The sequence below is a fragment of the Sesamum indicum genome, linkage group LG10, assembly GCF_000512975.1.
Source record: "Sesamum indicum cultivar Zhongzhi No. 13 linkage group LG10, S_indicum_v1.0, whole genome shotgun sequence".
In the NCBI taxonomy this organism is placed as follows: domain Eukaryota; kingdom Viridiplantae; phylum Streptophyta; class Magnoliopsida; order Lamiales; family Pedaliaceae; genus Sesamum; species Sesamum indicum.
The window spans coordinates 4825702-4841917 of record NC_026154.1 but is presented as its reverse complement, the minus strand read 5'-3'; the positions used below and the strand labels follow the sequence as shown (position 1 = coordinate 4841917).

General features: G+C 31.9%; 3 protein-coding genes across 5 annotated transcripts in view; 2 read left to right on the top strand and 1 right to left on the bottom strand.

The window, feature by feature from the left end:
- LOC105171953 (putative disease resistance protein RGA3) overlaps positions 1-3912 on the top strand; it is a gene marked incomplete in the record, with an annotated part of 4100 nt that extends 188 nt beyond the window's left edge. Inside the window, 1 exon segment of the mRNA XM_011093233.2 lies at positions 1-3912. Coding sequence (XP_011091535.1) covers positions 1-3527 — 3527 coding nt within the window.
- Positions 7409-9355, top strand: LOC105171951 (putative pentatricopeptide repeat-containing protein At1g12700, mitochondrial). Of its 3 annotated transcripts, none has more exons than XM_011093232.2 (2): positions 7409-7538; positions 7627-9355. In XM_011093232.2, the coding sequence occupies exon 2, from the start codon at positions 7682-7684 to the stop codon at positions 9179-9181; it is 1500 nt and encodes a 499-aa protein (XP_011091534.1). In that variant the 5' UTR covers positions 7409-7538; positions 7627-7681; the 3' UTR covers positions 9182-9355. The 3 variants fall into 3 exon arrangements, with proteins under 3 accessions (XP_011091534.1, XP_020552858.1, XP_011091533.1); XM_020697199.1 differs by having other exon boundaries at positions 7409-8599; positions 8700-8868; XM_011093231.2 differs by having other exon boundaries at positions 7409-9355.
- Positions 9470-14931, bottom strand: LOC105172075 ((+)-neomenthol dehydrogenase). The gene is made up of 4 exons (XM_011093413.2): positions 14768-14931; positions 13223-13484; positions 10970-11152; positions 9470-10152 (listed from the first exon to the last, which is right to left on the bottom strand). Exons 1-4 carry the CDS (start codon positions 14833-14835, stop codon positions 9754-9756), a joined length of 912 nt encoding a protein of 303 aa, XP_011091715.1. The 5' UTR covers positions 14836-14931; the 3' UTR covers positions 9470-9753.

The following is a 16216-nucleotide window of genomic DNA, read 5'->3' as shown; positions in this document are numbered from 1 at the left end:
TGATTCAAGATTTCTTGTACGATGCGGAGATGCAGCAGGTCACCAATAAGGCTGTAAACCGCTGGCTGAAGAAGCTTGAAGCTGTGGCCTACGAGGCCGATAATGTCTTGGACGATCTCAACTATGAGGTTCTTAGCAGGAAAATGGAGAAACCAGACAAAATGAAGCAAAAGGTACATGCTTTCTTCTCACGCTCTAACCCCGTCGCTTTTCGTCGAAAGATGGCTACTAAAATTAAGAGTATCAATGATGAATTGGAACGAATTAACCAAGAGGCAACCGGGTTTGGGCTTCAAATGAGATTTGTTGGTGCACATGCTCCTACTCCTGCTGTTGATGGTAGGGAAACTGACTCGTATAATGCCGATCCGGTTGTTCTTGGAAGAGAAGATGATGTGTCAGCAATAGTGGACATGCTAATTAGCAGCCCAGCTGAGCAAGTGTTGTCTGTCCTTCCCATTGTTGGCATGGGAGGATTGGGGAAGACAACCTTAGCTAGACAAGTCTATAATAATGAAATGATAAAGGCACACTTTGAAGAACGTATATGGGTGTATGTTTCTCAGAACTTCGATGCTACCACTCTTTTCAAGAAGATTGTTGAATCATTAACAGGACAAAGCATTGAACATGGCAGTAGTAGAGAAGTTCTTTTGCAAAAGATTCAACAAAATTTGGAAGCAAAGAAGTACCTACTCGTCCTTGACGACGTTTGGAATGAAGTGATGGAGAAGTGGGATGATTTCATAAATTCCTTACTGGGAATTAGTTCACTCCGGGGCCATGGCATCATTGTTACCACGAGAAGTGATAAGGTTTCTTCAATTGTAAAAACGGTTCCAGTTCATAAATTGAAAAGCTTATCAGAAGATATTTGTTGGTCAATAATAAAAGCAAAAGCTTTTAGAGAAGGAGATATTCCACCAGAATTTGAGACCATAAGGAAGCGTATAGCAAAAAGATGCCAAGGTCTTCCATTAGCAGCCAAAGTTATGGGGGGCATGTTGCTTGACAAATCGGAGAATGAGTGGCTCTCAATTGAAGACACTTGGCTCTCAAACTTTGGGGGAGACGGAAGTACTGTCTCAAAGATATTAAAGTTGAGCTTTGATCATTTGTCGCCACCATCCCTCAAAAAGTGCTTTGCATTTTGTTCGATATTCCCCAAAGGTCTTGAAATGCGTAGGGAATATGTAATTGATCTTTGGATGGCGGATGGATTTCTTCAAGCTGATCAAGGAAATGATATGGAGACTATGGGCAACAAATTTTTTAACCTTCTTCTGCAGAATTCTTTATTACAAGTTGTGAATAGAGATGACTATGGCAATATAATATCTTGCAACATGCACGACCTTGTGCACGATCTAGCACGCTCTGTTTTAGGGTCTAAAAGCATTTGTGCAAGTGACAATGCTTCGGATGAGATCCATCAAGCTCGATACATGAGCCTCAAGTCTATCGGAGATGAATCATGTGCCATCTCAAAAGAAGAAGCAAAATATGTGAGGCTGTTACTCTTTGAAGGTAAAGTTTTTCATGACATGCTCTTGGACTTCAAATCTCTGCGTGTCTTGATTCTGAAGGGTGAAGATGTTGAAGAGCTGCCAATTTCAATTGGAAAGCTAATACATTTGAGATTTGTTGATATTTCGTACACAAGAATTGAATATTTGCCAGACCCTATTGGGAACCTCTATTATTTGCAGACACTAATCGTAGATGAAGCATATTGCAAGAAGCTGCCAAACACATTAAAGCACTTGGTTAGCTTAAGACATCTTCACATTCCAAATATAGAATTGCCTCTTGGGATTGGAAAATTAACTTCTCTTCAAACACTACCATATTTTCAAGTAGGCCATGAAAGAGGACGAACAATTATAGAGCTTGGAAGCTTGAAAAATCTCAAAGGGACTTTGGAGATTCATAATCTTGAAAAGGTATGTGATAAAGAAGATGCAAAGAGTGCACATTTATTTCAAAAGCCAAACATATTTAAGTTAAAGTTTGCATGGAGTGAATTGAGAGAAGGTGAAATAAATGATGAGGATGTGTTGGAAGGTCTCCAACCCCATCCAGATCTGAAGAGTCTAGAGATTGAGGGATTTAAAGGTAGAAACTTTCCTTTATGGATATTGAAGATGGTAGTGCATGATGATCTTGAAGGCCGGTGGATAGGACTTAATCATTTGAGGGAGATTAGTCTAACACATTGCAAAGAATGTGACGAGATCCCGATGCTAGGACACTTGCCACATCTCAAGAGGCTTTATTTGCATGATTTGCCTAATGTGAGGTCAATAGATTCTTCATTCTATGGTATTGGCAGCTATAGCACACCAAGTAGGACTAGCAAAGGAGTTCAAAGAGAGACGATTACTTTATTTCCAGTGCTTGAGAGGCTCGAGTTGTCCAAAATGCCAAACCTGACCGAATGGGTAGAAGCAGAATTGCCACCTGCTGCTGAAAGTGTACTACGTGAACTGATTGTGTTTCCTTGCCTTGAATACTTGAAGATTACAGAGTGCCGTCAATTAAGTAGCACTCCAGGTCATTTCCCATATCTTAAAAAACTGAAAATTTCTGACATGGACAGTGCCTTACCGTTGGCAAATATATGTGGGATCAAGTTAATTTCGCTTACAGAGCTCAAGATAGATAAAGTAGATGGATTGGTGAGTCTCCCAGATTGGTTATTCTACAACAATCAAAATATCTCATATTTAAGAATTAGAGATTGTCCTAACTTAATGCATCTAGTTCTGTGCTTGGGAGGTGGCAGAGCTTCTCTTAGGAGGTTTCAGATATGGAATTGTTCAAATTTGAGAGTATTACCAAATGATTTCTGGAGCCTCAGTTCTCTTGAGTTACTTTGTATATGGAATTGTCCCAATCTCAGATCAATACCATATCCTAGTGGTGAACAAACACAGGGCTTCACTAATCTTTACACTTTGCAAGTGTCGAGCTGCGAAGCGTTGACTAGTTTGCCATCTGAAATGATTGCGTCATGTGCTGCCTCGCTCAAAATGCTGCTATTGAATAGATTAAATAGTTTAACAAATTTTGCTGAGGTGATTAGCCATCTACCAAGAATGTCTCGTCTCACATACTTGGGTATTGGTGATGTTCCCAAATTCACTTATTTACCTATGGAGATTGGCTCCCTTGGCAACTTGTACCACTTAACTGTCTTGCCGTTCTCTGATTCATCGGATTTAGCTTCCTACAAGGAATTCCTTGATGTCTTGTTCCGAGAATTGAAGTCTCTTCGTACGTTATGGTTGTTCGGGCATGAGCATTGGGACTCTCTCCCGGATAGGCTTCAAAATCTCACTTCTGTTTCAGAACTAGCAATACATCGTTTCGGAATAGAATTATTCCCGGAATGGTTTGGGAAGTTGTCAGGTCTCAAGATTCTAATACTACGGAGTTGCAAAAAGTTGAAGAGTTTACCCTCTGTGACAACAATACAAAGATTAGTGATAGAGATTGAAGATTGTCCGTTGTTGGAGCAGATATGAAGTGGACTAAACATCACTTTTGGTCCCTCAATTATGCCACTCATTTAAATTCAGTCTCTCATAGTTTCCTCTCATTGGACTTAATTTCTCAAGTTTATATAGTTCATCATGTTTGATTCCTTCCGTCATTTTTGGTTTACCCTGGAAAACACTGAAGTTTGGAAGAGTATCATATTCCGTGATCTCATGATCAGTAAGTCTAAACCCCATCAATTGGTTTCATCCCACATATCCTTCCTTTTCTTTTGATATTCTTGCTTGTCTCATTAGTTTGTGCAGTTATGGTTTTCCTTTCCCTTTTTGAAAAGTCTCATTTAATTTGTTGAATGGGAATGATGGATATAGTAGAGCTGAAAAAAATATATAACTTTAGTTTTGTAAGTTAGGGGCGTTAATTTTGATCCTATTCAAATTGCATATTACAATTTATTTCTGTAACTTTAAAAATCGTGACAATTTTAGTTCTTCGATCAGAAAATTTCACGTCATTAGTCATGTCAAATTTACTCATGTCAATACATAAATTTGGGCTTTTAACAAATTTGATAACATGTAAATCCAATGTGTTCTTTTTTTTTAGGAAATAGCTTGGCAAAAAGAAAATTACAACTTGGAAAAACTTATCATATCTCCAAGTGGGGATCTTAATTTTGCCAAGTTATCTATATCTATATCTACATCTGTACTATATATAAAAGTGTGAATCTTTTATGTGCTTGTTCCTTATTGTGAAAATACATTCATACTCTTACTTAAGTAATCTTTATAATAAAAAATAAAAATTACCTATAAAATTATAAACTTCTATTAGAAGAAGACTATTTAAGAATTATAATACCTTTTTACTACATAGACAATAATAAATTTATTCTAATAAAAAAATAGACTAATCACGTTTGTACGCAATTAATTTCTTCGAAGATATTTTTAAATACTTTAACTTATTTTACTAGGTCATAATATAACTTAAAATGAATAGCATCGGAATAACACATAAAATAATAAACTTCAAAAAACCATATATACATATATATGAAAAGAATAAATATAATAAAATTTTAAATAATAATTATCAATCTTATTAAATAAGAAATTCTTTCGAAAAATTTTATATGAGTGACTTCTTACTAATTGATTTTATTTTAATATTAGTAGTAGAATATTGTTTTAAGATTATATTTTCATTTACTTTTGATTTTTTGCATAATATACAGGAGAGAAAATAATACTACTAAGTGTAACTTATGATTAAATAGAGAGATAATTACATTTACATCCTTCACTTATTGTCTTTTTACACAAATCACTTTTGTCTTTTGAAAAATTATAAAAACTATCCCTATCTGCCTTTAAAAACCAAAAATGCCCCTATTCACTAATTCAACCTTTAAAATAATTTTTCAAGATCAAAAATACCCTTGAGGAGGAAGTTTTCTTTACCTTAAGAGCGTGAAGGGAGAGAACAGTAAAAAGAAAGATTCTTTATATATGATCCATCATGAACAGTCCAGCTAAATAAGGAGTTAAAGCTACTTTTGCCACCCGCACGAGTCTCCAGGGAAAACAAGATCCTTTCTCTTGTTTTTGTGATCATTATCTTTCCTTTACAGACAAAAAATTCAAAATTCAAAATTTTACAAAATTCTATAGGAAAAAGGAGAGAATAATGATATTTTTGTAGAAACACTCTCCAACCAGAGCCCGTAAGTCAGTTAGCGATATTCTTGAAGCTTAGTAGGATTCGTCATGCTGACAAGTAAGAAACTTATTTGCAGAACATCTTACCTATTCCAGCAATCCAACTCTATGACTTGCACTCTTGAAGTGGGGGAGTAGTGATGCCCCTTAAAATTATTAGGCCTAGTCTACAAATTAGGCATGCTAGCCGGCCGGCTAAGAGCTCAATTGGTTCATCAACAGGACAAATAAAGGCTCACCACCAAGATAGTTAAAGGCCACCAACAAAATAGATAAGGGCCCACCAGCAAGGAAGAAACACCCATAAGCTTACCTGATGTTTTACTGAACTAGCAGACTCAACAAACAAGCACATTTCGGATACATCATCATAGAACTGGAAGGATATATTATCTAGCTTGCCAACACGTTTGTACACATCACCTTAGAATAATAGGTGGTTTCAGGTAAATCGGGCATAAATGAGCTGGAAAAGTTGTGAATAACTAATCCCCAGAAAATAGACAGATCTAGTAGAGTTTCGTCCAGCTCGCGTATCACAGCCAATACTTGTCCAAATCACTAACGACTTGCTGCATGTGAAAGCCAAATGAAAGAGCTTCTCAATGTCGTACGACACTCAGCAATTGACCTCATATCCAACCCTGTACAATCCTATAAATAGAGAACTTGTGCATATTTCTGTTAACACGGTTCTTGAATATCATTCTTCACTCAAATTCACTTTCTCTCATATTTTCTCTTGATTCTTGAGCTATTTCAAGCTTATAATTTTGCACTCCACATGAATATTCACCATCTTCAATATTTCATCATTATTCTCACTTTATTTCAACTTTTTCATTTTATTTCTTCATAAATCATACTGACTTAAGTATCAAATTGCTAACCTCTATTTTTTAGGGCTCGTCTTATGATAATCTTAGGATTTTCTTGAAAATCCTTCTATCCTTGTGGTGTGGTCAAATTTATGATACGCATCATACGGGACTAAAGTAATTCAAACTTATTGACCATTTTACCTTCCAAAGATTCAAAATCAGTTCACATTTTTTCAAAAAAAAAAAATGGTTAGAGGGATGAAATTGAGACAAAAACTAAAGTTTAAGAATGCTAAATGGAATGAACTTGAGGGACTAAAGAAATTCTAAACAAAAAATTAAAAGACCAAATATAACATTTACCCAAAATTAAATAATAAAAACCTAAAAGTTCAATAAGTTTGTAAATGTTTTGCTATATACAAATAAATGTGGTGAAAAGAAAACTTATTTTTCAGTTAAATAATTATAAAAATAAAAGAATTTATAATGAAAAAAGGCCAAGTTTGAATTTTAAGAATAAATTTTATAAGTTTCCTAAACATAACAATATACTGATACTATTTTAGAATTTTCTTAATTTTTTAGTAGTAGTTTCTTAATTTTTCACTTGAATTTAGCTCATGCCATTGATAAACAAGAGAAAATCTTATTTTTTTAGAAAATTAAAAAAGAATAATCTACAAATATAAGTTATTGCACTTAAACTTGTTAATTTTGAATAGCAAGTAGTATGATTTGGAAGTTGCTATAAGCCTATAGCATATTAATATAGGCCATGTTTAATTTCTTATAACTTAGTATTTATTGTATACTTATCTAATTCAATCTATTTTTTATTTTAAACTTCTTAATTTTATTATATTTTTAATCAGCTCTGAATATATATAAAAAGTAACCTTTATATTTAATAGAATAATATCATAATTGTTTGAGAGTAACCCTCATATAATACAAATTTTAGTAAGTAGAAATATATTGTATATATAGGAAAATATTTGTCAATAATAAATAAAAATAAATTAAAAATACAAAACTACTATGTCTTACCTATTAAAGATAAAAAATTTATTTTACGTAAAAGATGTTTCTTATAACACAACATATTACAAAAAATTATTTAATTTAAAAATATATATATCTAATTGTGTAGTGATTCATTTTTATTTTGCATTCCTTTTTCTTTCACTGGGAGAGTCGTTATTGCGCCAAAGAAGAGAAGAACTGCCTATGGGATGCCTGAAGTCGCTACTTCTGTTGATTCTCATTTTTTGTATCAGCTGCTCTCGTGAAGCACGCTTTATACGTAGCTAAATAGCAGAGGTAGCAGCTGATTTCTTTTTTTTTTTTTTTTTGAACAAACTGAGGCAGAGGCCGCAAACTCTTCACTCTCTTCTGATTTTGAGTTACTTCTTATTCTTCAATTCTGTGAAGAAGATGAGAGTTTCTACAATGGCTCTTATTTGTAGAAGATTTGCTGCAAAGAAGAGAGGTACTTTCACTCAGTCGCTCTCTCTTTTCTCTTCATCTTTTCATGATCTCAGCCATAATAATAATAGGCCCTTTTCTCCAACGCCCAGAATAGATTTCAGTTGTATTCATGGAGTAGATGATGCTGTTTTCTTGTTTCGTGAAATGCTCAGAATGCGCCCGCAGCCTTGTGTTGTTGAGTTTAACAAACTATTGACTTCTATTGTCAAGATGAAAAAATACTCTGTTACCCTTAATGTATTCGACGAAATGCGTCAATCGGGTGCTTCTGTAGATGAGTATACATTGAATATCGTGATTAATTGCTATTGCCTTCTCAATCGAGTAGACTTTGGATTTGCTATCTTGGGCAGCTTCTTCAAGCGCGGTTACGAGCCAAACATCATTACTTTCAACACACTCATAAAAGGGCTCTTTTTAGATGATAAGGTCATTGAGGCAGAAAAATTATTCATAAAGTTGTTGGCTCTGGGACTCTGTGAGCCTAATGAAGCTACGATTCTTACTATGGTAAATGGGCTATGCAAAGCTGGACACACTCTCACTGCCTATGATTTGCTTAGGTTATTGGAGAAGACAAGCTTCAAGCCTGATGTTCAAACTTATAACACAGTAATTAATAGTTTGTGCAAGGATCGTATGGTTGATGATGCGCTCCAGCTCCTAGCCACAATGATTGACAAGGGTATTGCACCTAACATTGTAACGTACAATTCAATGCTTCAAGGCTTGTGCAATTTCGGTAGATGGAAAGATGTGAAAGACTTAATTATTGAAATGGCGGATCACAAGATATCTCTAAATGTATTTACTTTTAATATATTGGTGGATGCATTGTGCAAGGATGGAATGGTCAAAGAGGCTAAGGATGTTTTTGAAATTATGATGCAAAAAAACGTTCCTCCTAATTCTGTCACATGTAATGCGATGATAGATGGATATAGCTTGGTTGGGCAAATTGATAAAGCAAGAAAACTACTTGACTCCATGTCAGGTAGGGGCTTGAAGCCTTCTATCATCAACTATGGTCGCTTGATCAATGGATATTGCAAGAATGAAAAGGTAGAGGAAGCTTGGCGGCTTTTCCTTGAAGTTCCTCAGAAAGGATTAGATCATAACGTAGTTACCTATAACATCATGCTACATGGATTATTTGGTGCAGGTAGATTTGCTGAAGGATTGAAGCTTTTCAAAGATATGCAAGCTCAACAAGTCATTCCTAATTTAGTGACTTACAATACCTTGTTGAATGGCTTGTGCATGAGCAAGCAGTTTGCTGATGCATTTTCAATTCTACACGTAATGGAAGACCAAGGTGTTAATCCTAATATAGTCACATACAGCGTACTCATCCATGGATTATGCAAGGATGGAAAACTTGAGACTGCGAGAAATCTCTTCAATGGTCTTCCCTCAAAAGGGTTGCAACCAAATGTGCAAATATATACAATCATTATTCGTTCACTTTGTCAAGAAGGACTTGTAGACGAGGCAAAATTTCTTCTTAGAGAAATGGAAAAAAGTGGTTGTGCACCCAGTAGTTTGATATACGAAGTTATAATCAAAGGGTTGCTTACAAGGAATGAGCTTTCTGAGGCAAAGACATTCTTGGATGAAATGTGTATACGAGGACTCTCTACTTAATTCTACTGAAGCAACCAATATCAATCTTGGTGCTGTTGCTCGTTAGAAAGAGTTGCATCTCATTGCTTGTTATATTATTTTTTTTGCCCTATGCAAGTGTATTTAATTAAAACGACACACTTTCTGGATCTCAAATTGCTTATATTCATTATGTAGCATTACAATTTTTTTTTTATTTTTTTATGTGCACTATAATTCAAATTGTTCATGACACACTATTTTACTTATATTTTTAATTTTCAGTTCATATTTATTTTTATTATATTACCAAAAATGCAAGTAGTGTGTCATCTCATTTCCATAACTATGAATTATATCATATAAATTTAAATTTGCAAATTCAACTTTAATGTCTATAATATGCCATCATTTGATATCCTTTCTCCAATGCTCCTTTTAAATTCAAATCCATCGATCCAAACGTAATCTAAAACTATACCCCAAAGCAGGTACGGATTTAATCTCATTTCATTGCAAATTAAATGAGATTGTCATATTCACTACACCACCATCGAAAACACAACACAAAATACTAAAAAAAAAAACAAAAAAAAGGAATATAAAAACTTTAATTACAATTTTGAATAGAAGGCATTGCTAGATCCTACTACGTAGAACTTCCCGGTGGAGAGCTCCTCAGCCGGAAGCAACACCAGGCGGGCACCGACGGTAGCGGCAGCATCGGCGGTGTGGTTGCCCTTGCCGCCAGTCATGGAGGTTTGAGTGAAGCCAGGGCAGAAACAATTAACAGTGAGGCCATGAGTTTTGAAACGTCTGGCCAAAACCCTAGAGTAAGCATTTAGGGCCAATTTAGAGACAGCATAATCAGTCCAGACATGGGGCCATCCTTGGCTTTTCCATGTCCCGTTCTTCACATTTTCAAGAAATAAATTCACCATCCCCTCTATTTGCTCTTCTGACAGGTTTTCTTCATCAAGAAGCATTTCTTTTAATTTAGGGTTCTTCAGCTTCTGCAAAATTTGTCCACATGAATCTACCATCATTATCTATATATATATATATATATGTATATGGATTCTTGCATGTTTAACCTTTAAATTTGTAGTTGGTTGTTTGATTTGTAAGCTGACAGTACAGAAAAAAGATAGATTATTCCCTATATTATATATCATTACGATTTAAAAATTATGACAAATTAGTACAGTTAATCTGACATTTGTCATAGTTTTACCAATGGCCAAAGCATTTCACTTGCAAAAACAATTGTTATTAGCTATTATGCGGCCACTACAAAAAAATTACTATTAGTTGCAATATTAATAGTTATGGTTAAAACCCATGGTGAACAAATATTATTAACCAGGGTTAAATAAAATAGATGCAAAAAAATTTTTATCATGAAAAAATTATTTGTTGCAGCTAAGAGCCATGGTAAAAACATTTGTCATGACTTTTAGTCATCACAAATATTTTAACCACCCAAACAAAAACCACAGCTAACAGCCATTGCATAATTGTGGTCGACTATTTGGTACGATTAGATTTATTATTAATTATGAATATTAACTACAATTAAATATTATATTTTTTATAATAGACCATAATTAATTTTATATTATTATGATAATTAACCATAAACAAAAACAACATTTCTTCTAAGTATTTAGTCATCGAGTATAAACTCAATATGGGCTTTTGGATTATTAGTATTATTTTTAACATAATAACGTGAAAGATTTCAACATTGCATATATGATATGAATATTACTTAATATATATATATGTAATATCAAATGAATTAATTAATTATGAAATTAATGTACTTACATTTAATAATCCAAGCCTTGAGCTAATATTAAGAATTCGAGCGCCGGTAGATGAGCGGCGGAACAGCGGCAACAGCGCCTCAGTCAGCATTTTTGGGCCGTAGAAGTTGGTTCTGATCACCGTCTCCGCCTCCGCCACCGAATTCTCATGTATCTCATTAAATGATACGGCCGCGTTGTTTATCTATCAAAATCATATAAATTTAATTAATTAACAAACTAATTGAGAAAACAAAAATAGATGGTAGTTTTAAAATTATACTTAATTTCTTTTGAAATATTTAAATTTTTTAGGGTTAATTATACTTAAACCCCTTTAAAAATGTAAAATTACACTTTTTTTTTTAAAAAAAAAAGTTAAAATTATACTTATATTTCTTCCAAAAATTCTCTATTTATACCTATCCTCCTTCCATTAAGATTTGGAGAGAAAACATTGACCCTCAGTAATTACATAATTAAAATTAAAATTTCCAAATAAATATATATTACAACATTGTACCTAGTTATAAAAGCAGTTGAGTTAACTTACCAAAAACTGAATTTTTATGATTGGTGTAGAAAAATATAAAGTTATAAATCTGTTTATTCTATTTTTCATTATTATTTCTGCCTGTGTATTTAATTTTATAATTATTCTATGATGTTCTCAGAACGTTTTTCACACACACATATATATATATATATATATTGACTCGAAATATAATTTGAAAATGAAACTTTGGTCCATCACGAGAACTATTAATTGACTCTCAATTATTAACCATTGTTGGTTCGGATCATCCATATTTTTAATCCATGATTAATTGTTTAATTAACTGAAAAGTTAAAGATAATATTCGTTGTTTGCTAATTAATTAATTTGAAGGGTTAGATCCACATTAGATCCACAATTGATCGACCACTGATTAATATTAATAAAATAATTAAAAAATACAAAATATGCAATATAATAATATTCCACTAATGAATTGTTCTATTATTGTCTTTTTTAAAACAGACAAATAGATTAATTAACATAATTAATTAACCATATACTGAATTATTTATATTTAATTAACTCGTCATTAATATCTAATTGATTTAGAGACTTCCATTTAATTATTTTTGTATGATTGGAACTTTTGTTTGTTATGAGATTTCAAATTGCATTTTCCAAAATTTTGTGTATGATTGTTATGTGTTTGGTTTTGAAGTATAATATATATATATATATATATATATATTTGAAGTATAATATATATATATATATATATATATACATATATATATTTTATCTCCGACCAAAATTTTTAATATCCAATTTGGTGTTGTCAATTTTAATTTGTTGATATCGTACTCTACAATTTTGTTGACTTTTATTTTATTTTATTTTAAGAAAAAACAACAAAAGTTAGAAGATAAAAGTTTTCTTCAAATCAAATTTATTACTAAAATAAAATTAATTATTTCAAAGTTTAATTTGGAGTAAATGTGTAATTTGGAGTAAATCTAACAGGTCAGTCCTAATTTAGGGACCGTGTTATTTTTGGTTTTGTATGAATTGTTTTTTGCAATTTAATTTTTTTAATTTTAAAATTTTGATAATTTTAATCCTTTATTTTGGTCAAAATATTGCATGTGAGTTGAATATAATCCAATTAAATTATAATTTTACTCTTGTAATTATGAAATTGGCATTTTTTATCCTGTACGAATTGATTTTACAGTAATATCTTATTAGAAAAGTTAATAATTTTCATAAGTTTAAAGTAATATATATATATATAGTACTGCTTCACGTAATAAATATCTTATATATATGTAAATCAGACTTTTATTATTATTATAAATATGTCACTAATTATCTCAATAATTAATAATTTGGAGACCATATATGTCAATAATTACTAAGAGTTGTATTTTTAAAAGGCATCATGATAGCAAAAACAATATATATATATATATATATATCTAGCGAGTATATATCATTTAATGCATATATTTTTTAAAATGAAGCAATTTACCTCGTTATACAGGGAGGTAAATTGCTTCATTTTAAAAAATATAGAGAGGTAAATTGTTACATTTTAAAAAATAGATGGTGGTAAATCGCTATTTGTTTTTTCATAAAGGGGTAATTTCCTCATTTGCGACATCACAAGGGGTTGCTTGCATTTTTTTCATTTTTAAATCATACTCTAAATAGCAAATATATATATATATATAATAAATTAATAATCAATTAATGAAGCCACAAAAGTAATTTACTCACTAATATATCCACCACTCCAAAAGCCTCTTGAAACCATGCAGCAAATGTGTTGATGGAATTAGGATTGGCAACATCCAGCTGAAAGAAATGAACATTCTGCAGCCCTTCCCTCCTCAATGATTCAGCTGCTTCCACACCCCTGCCGGTGTCCCTGGCCGTCAGCACCACCGTCACCCCTTCCTCCGCCAGCCGTCTAACGAGCGCAAACCCGATGCCCTTGTTCGCTCCGGTAACTATCGCTACTGTCTCCTTCGACCACCATCTGCACATCATTAATCTTCTTACATGTCATATTCTATCACCATGACATAGATAGAAATAACATCTGTCTGACCAAACCAAACCAATCACTGTACATCAATTACAGGACAAGTGTATTGCACTTGTCATATGATTGATTCAAATTTGACCGAGTTGGGTCCGAACAAGAATTTTTCAATTACACAGACAATCCTTAAAATCTGGATAACTACAGGAAGACCCTTTAAATTTTTAAAAATATAGTGACAGTCCTTGTATTTGTTTCTTACACTACATATTCCCCTCTAATTATTTAGTACTTGGGAGAATATTGGTATGTAACATATAAACAAAAGGACTAAAGTATAATTTTTTTTAAATTAAGGATTTCATTAAAATAAATACTAAACCTCAAGAAATGTCAAGTATTTATACCTTTGATAAAACTCATTATGCGATCACAAAATCACAACTACTTAGTGTACATTATTCTACTGCGTAATGATCAGTGTATTTATCTCTCTTGACTTGTAATATTAACATCGGATTGAATTTTTTATTTTAAATTATATTATATCTTTTATTTTATTTAATATATGCACATTATGTATATAAAGATTTTATTATTGATTTTATTTAGAATAATATATTTTATACATGTGACACCCATATATACGTATATATTAAATGAAATTGAATACGCAATGAGAATGAAAAATTCCAAATTAACTTAATACACTCTAAGACTTATTTCATATCATACAAAAATGGGAAAAATGCAAACAATTCTCTGTGTTATTATAAATAAGAAAATTATCCTATATGAAAAAAAATAGCAATTCAGTTACGTGTATTTTTTAAAATGAAGTAATTTACCTCATTAAATTGCTTCATTTTAAAAAAATCACAAAATAATAAATAGTTTTTTTATATACATATATAAGGAGATAATTTGCTCGTTTACAGTATCAGACGAGTAAATTGCATTAAACCCTACAAAAAACAAATCCGTCACGCCGCAACTAACATTAAAATTTTGTCCCTCAATTTCCTCTTCCATGACATAGAAATTCAAGTTTGGAAGGAAAAAGACACCAAACTAACTTCACACACATCTGATAATACTCGAACCAACAAACCGTGTTGTACAACTATCTTTCTTGCGCAAATGTGCGTAAATAAACACGGCCCAGAACCTAAAACCTTTGTCGGAACTAATTATTCCGCAGAATTATATATGAAAGAGAGATCGAAGGGAAGAATATATGAAGGAAGATAATTAAAAGAGAATATATATATATATACCTTGATGATATAGGATGGGAAGGAGCAAGAAGAATGGTGTCTGGTGGTGGGAGTTGATGATACGACATTTTTCTCGCAGGATATCACAAGAAACTGATGCTGGACAATTAGTGTGATGGAGGAGACACAGACAGCCCACAAATTTATACATAAGGGATAACGTCATTGTAATATTAAATATGTATGGGAAGACCAGTTTGAATAGTTTGAAATTTATTATATATGATTTCCGGCGTGGACTCTGTCTCTGCCTAACCCCCACCCCCCTCCCAACACAAATATAAATATAAAATAAAGATATGAGTGATGGATGGTTTTGGCCATGTGAAACGGATTTAATGTAATTTACCTCGTGTGATATTATAAATGAGTAAATTCTTTTTTTGTAATAAAAAAAATAGTAATTTATCTATTTGTGATTTTTAAAATGAAGCAATTTATTCCTTAGATAAAGAGGTAAATTGCTTCATAAAAAATATAGAGGGATAAATTGTTGTATTTTAAAAAATATAATTTTTTGACATTTTGCATTTTTTGTTCTTCCATGCCGAATTTTGCCAAGGGGTCGGAATACATTATGTGCCCTTTTCGATTTTTATATTTTTATCCTTTATCTCTAGGGGTTGCAAAAGAGTCTTTGAATTTCTTTATATTTCACAATGAATAAATCATGTGCCAAGTTATGCTTTTTTAAATTTTCATCCATGTTGTCGAAAGTGAACCAATCAGAACAAAAGGCTCAATTTAAATGAATCATGTGAGACGCACATAATTTATTCTGGTGATTTTTGCAAAAAAGTTATGCAATTGAAGGATCAAAATTGCGAAATGTCAAAAAGTTACAAAGATTTTTTTACAATTTTAAAAAGATAAAGAATAGAATGCTAAAGTGCCAAAATTATAGGACCAAAAATATACTTAAGCCTATTTAGTGATGGACAAAATTAATGAATTTTATAGTTTTATTACTCCTTTGTTTTATGAAAATTATCATTACCAAAATGTAGTGACAAAAGGTTGTGCACTAAGGAGTTGCTAAAATGACCCTTTCAATATATATATATATATATATATATATATATATATATAAGAATTATTACTTTATATAATAATAATAATTATTTATTACGTATTTGTATTTTTACTAAATTATTGTTATAAATATATCTATTAATTATTTATACTGATAATTTTGTTTATGATTTTTGTCAGTTAATATTTTGTTACTAATATTATATTTTTGGTGCAGTTAATATGAAGATTTATAAAATGCCCCACTTTTGTTGGTGCAGCTGAACGTAGCATTAGATGTAGGTGTTAGACCTCTTCCAAGGGAAATTAAAGTTCTCATTTAATTTAATTATCTTGATTTGAAAAAAATATTATTATTGCTATTTGGTCCCTGAATGATTTCAATATTTCCTATGTATTATCAAAGGATAATTTTAC

What these genes read in the sequence shown, in the direction of transcription:
- LOC105171951 (XM_011093231.2), top strand. Translation starts at nt 7,484, where the DNA reads ATGAGAGTTTCTACAATGGCTCTTATTTGTAGAAGATTTGCTGCAAAG.
- LOC105172075 (XM_011093413.2), bottom strand. Translation starts at nt 14,835, where the DNA reads ATGTCGTATCATCAACTCCCACCACCAGACACCATTCTTCTTGCTCCT. An exon ending in TCCCATCCTATATCATCAAG is followed by an intron (nt 13,485 to 14,767) that starts GTATATATATAT and finishes AATGATGTGCAG; the next exon opens with ATGGTGGTCGAAGGAGACAG. An exon ending in CAAGGCTTGGATTATTAAAT is followed by an intron (nt 10,153 to 10,969) that starts GTAAGTACATTA and finishes CAAATTTTGCAG; the next exon opens with AAGCTGAAGAACCCTAAATT.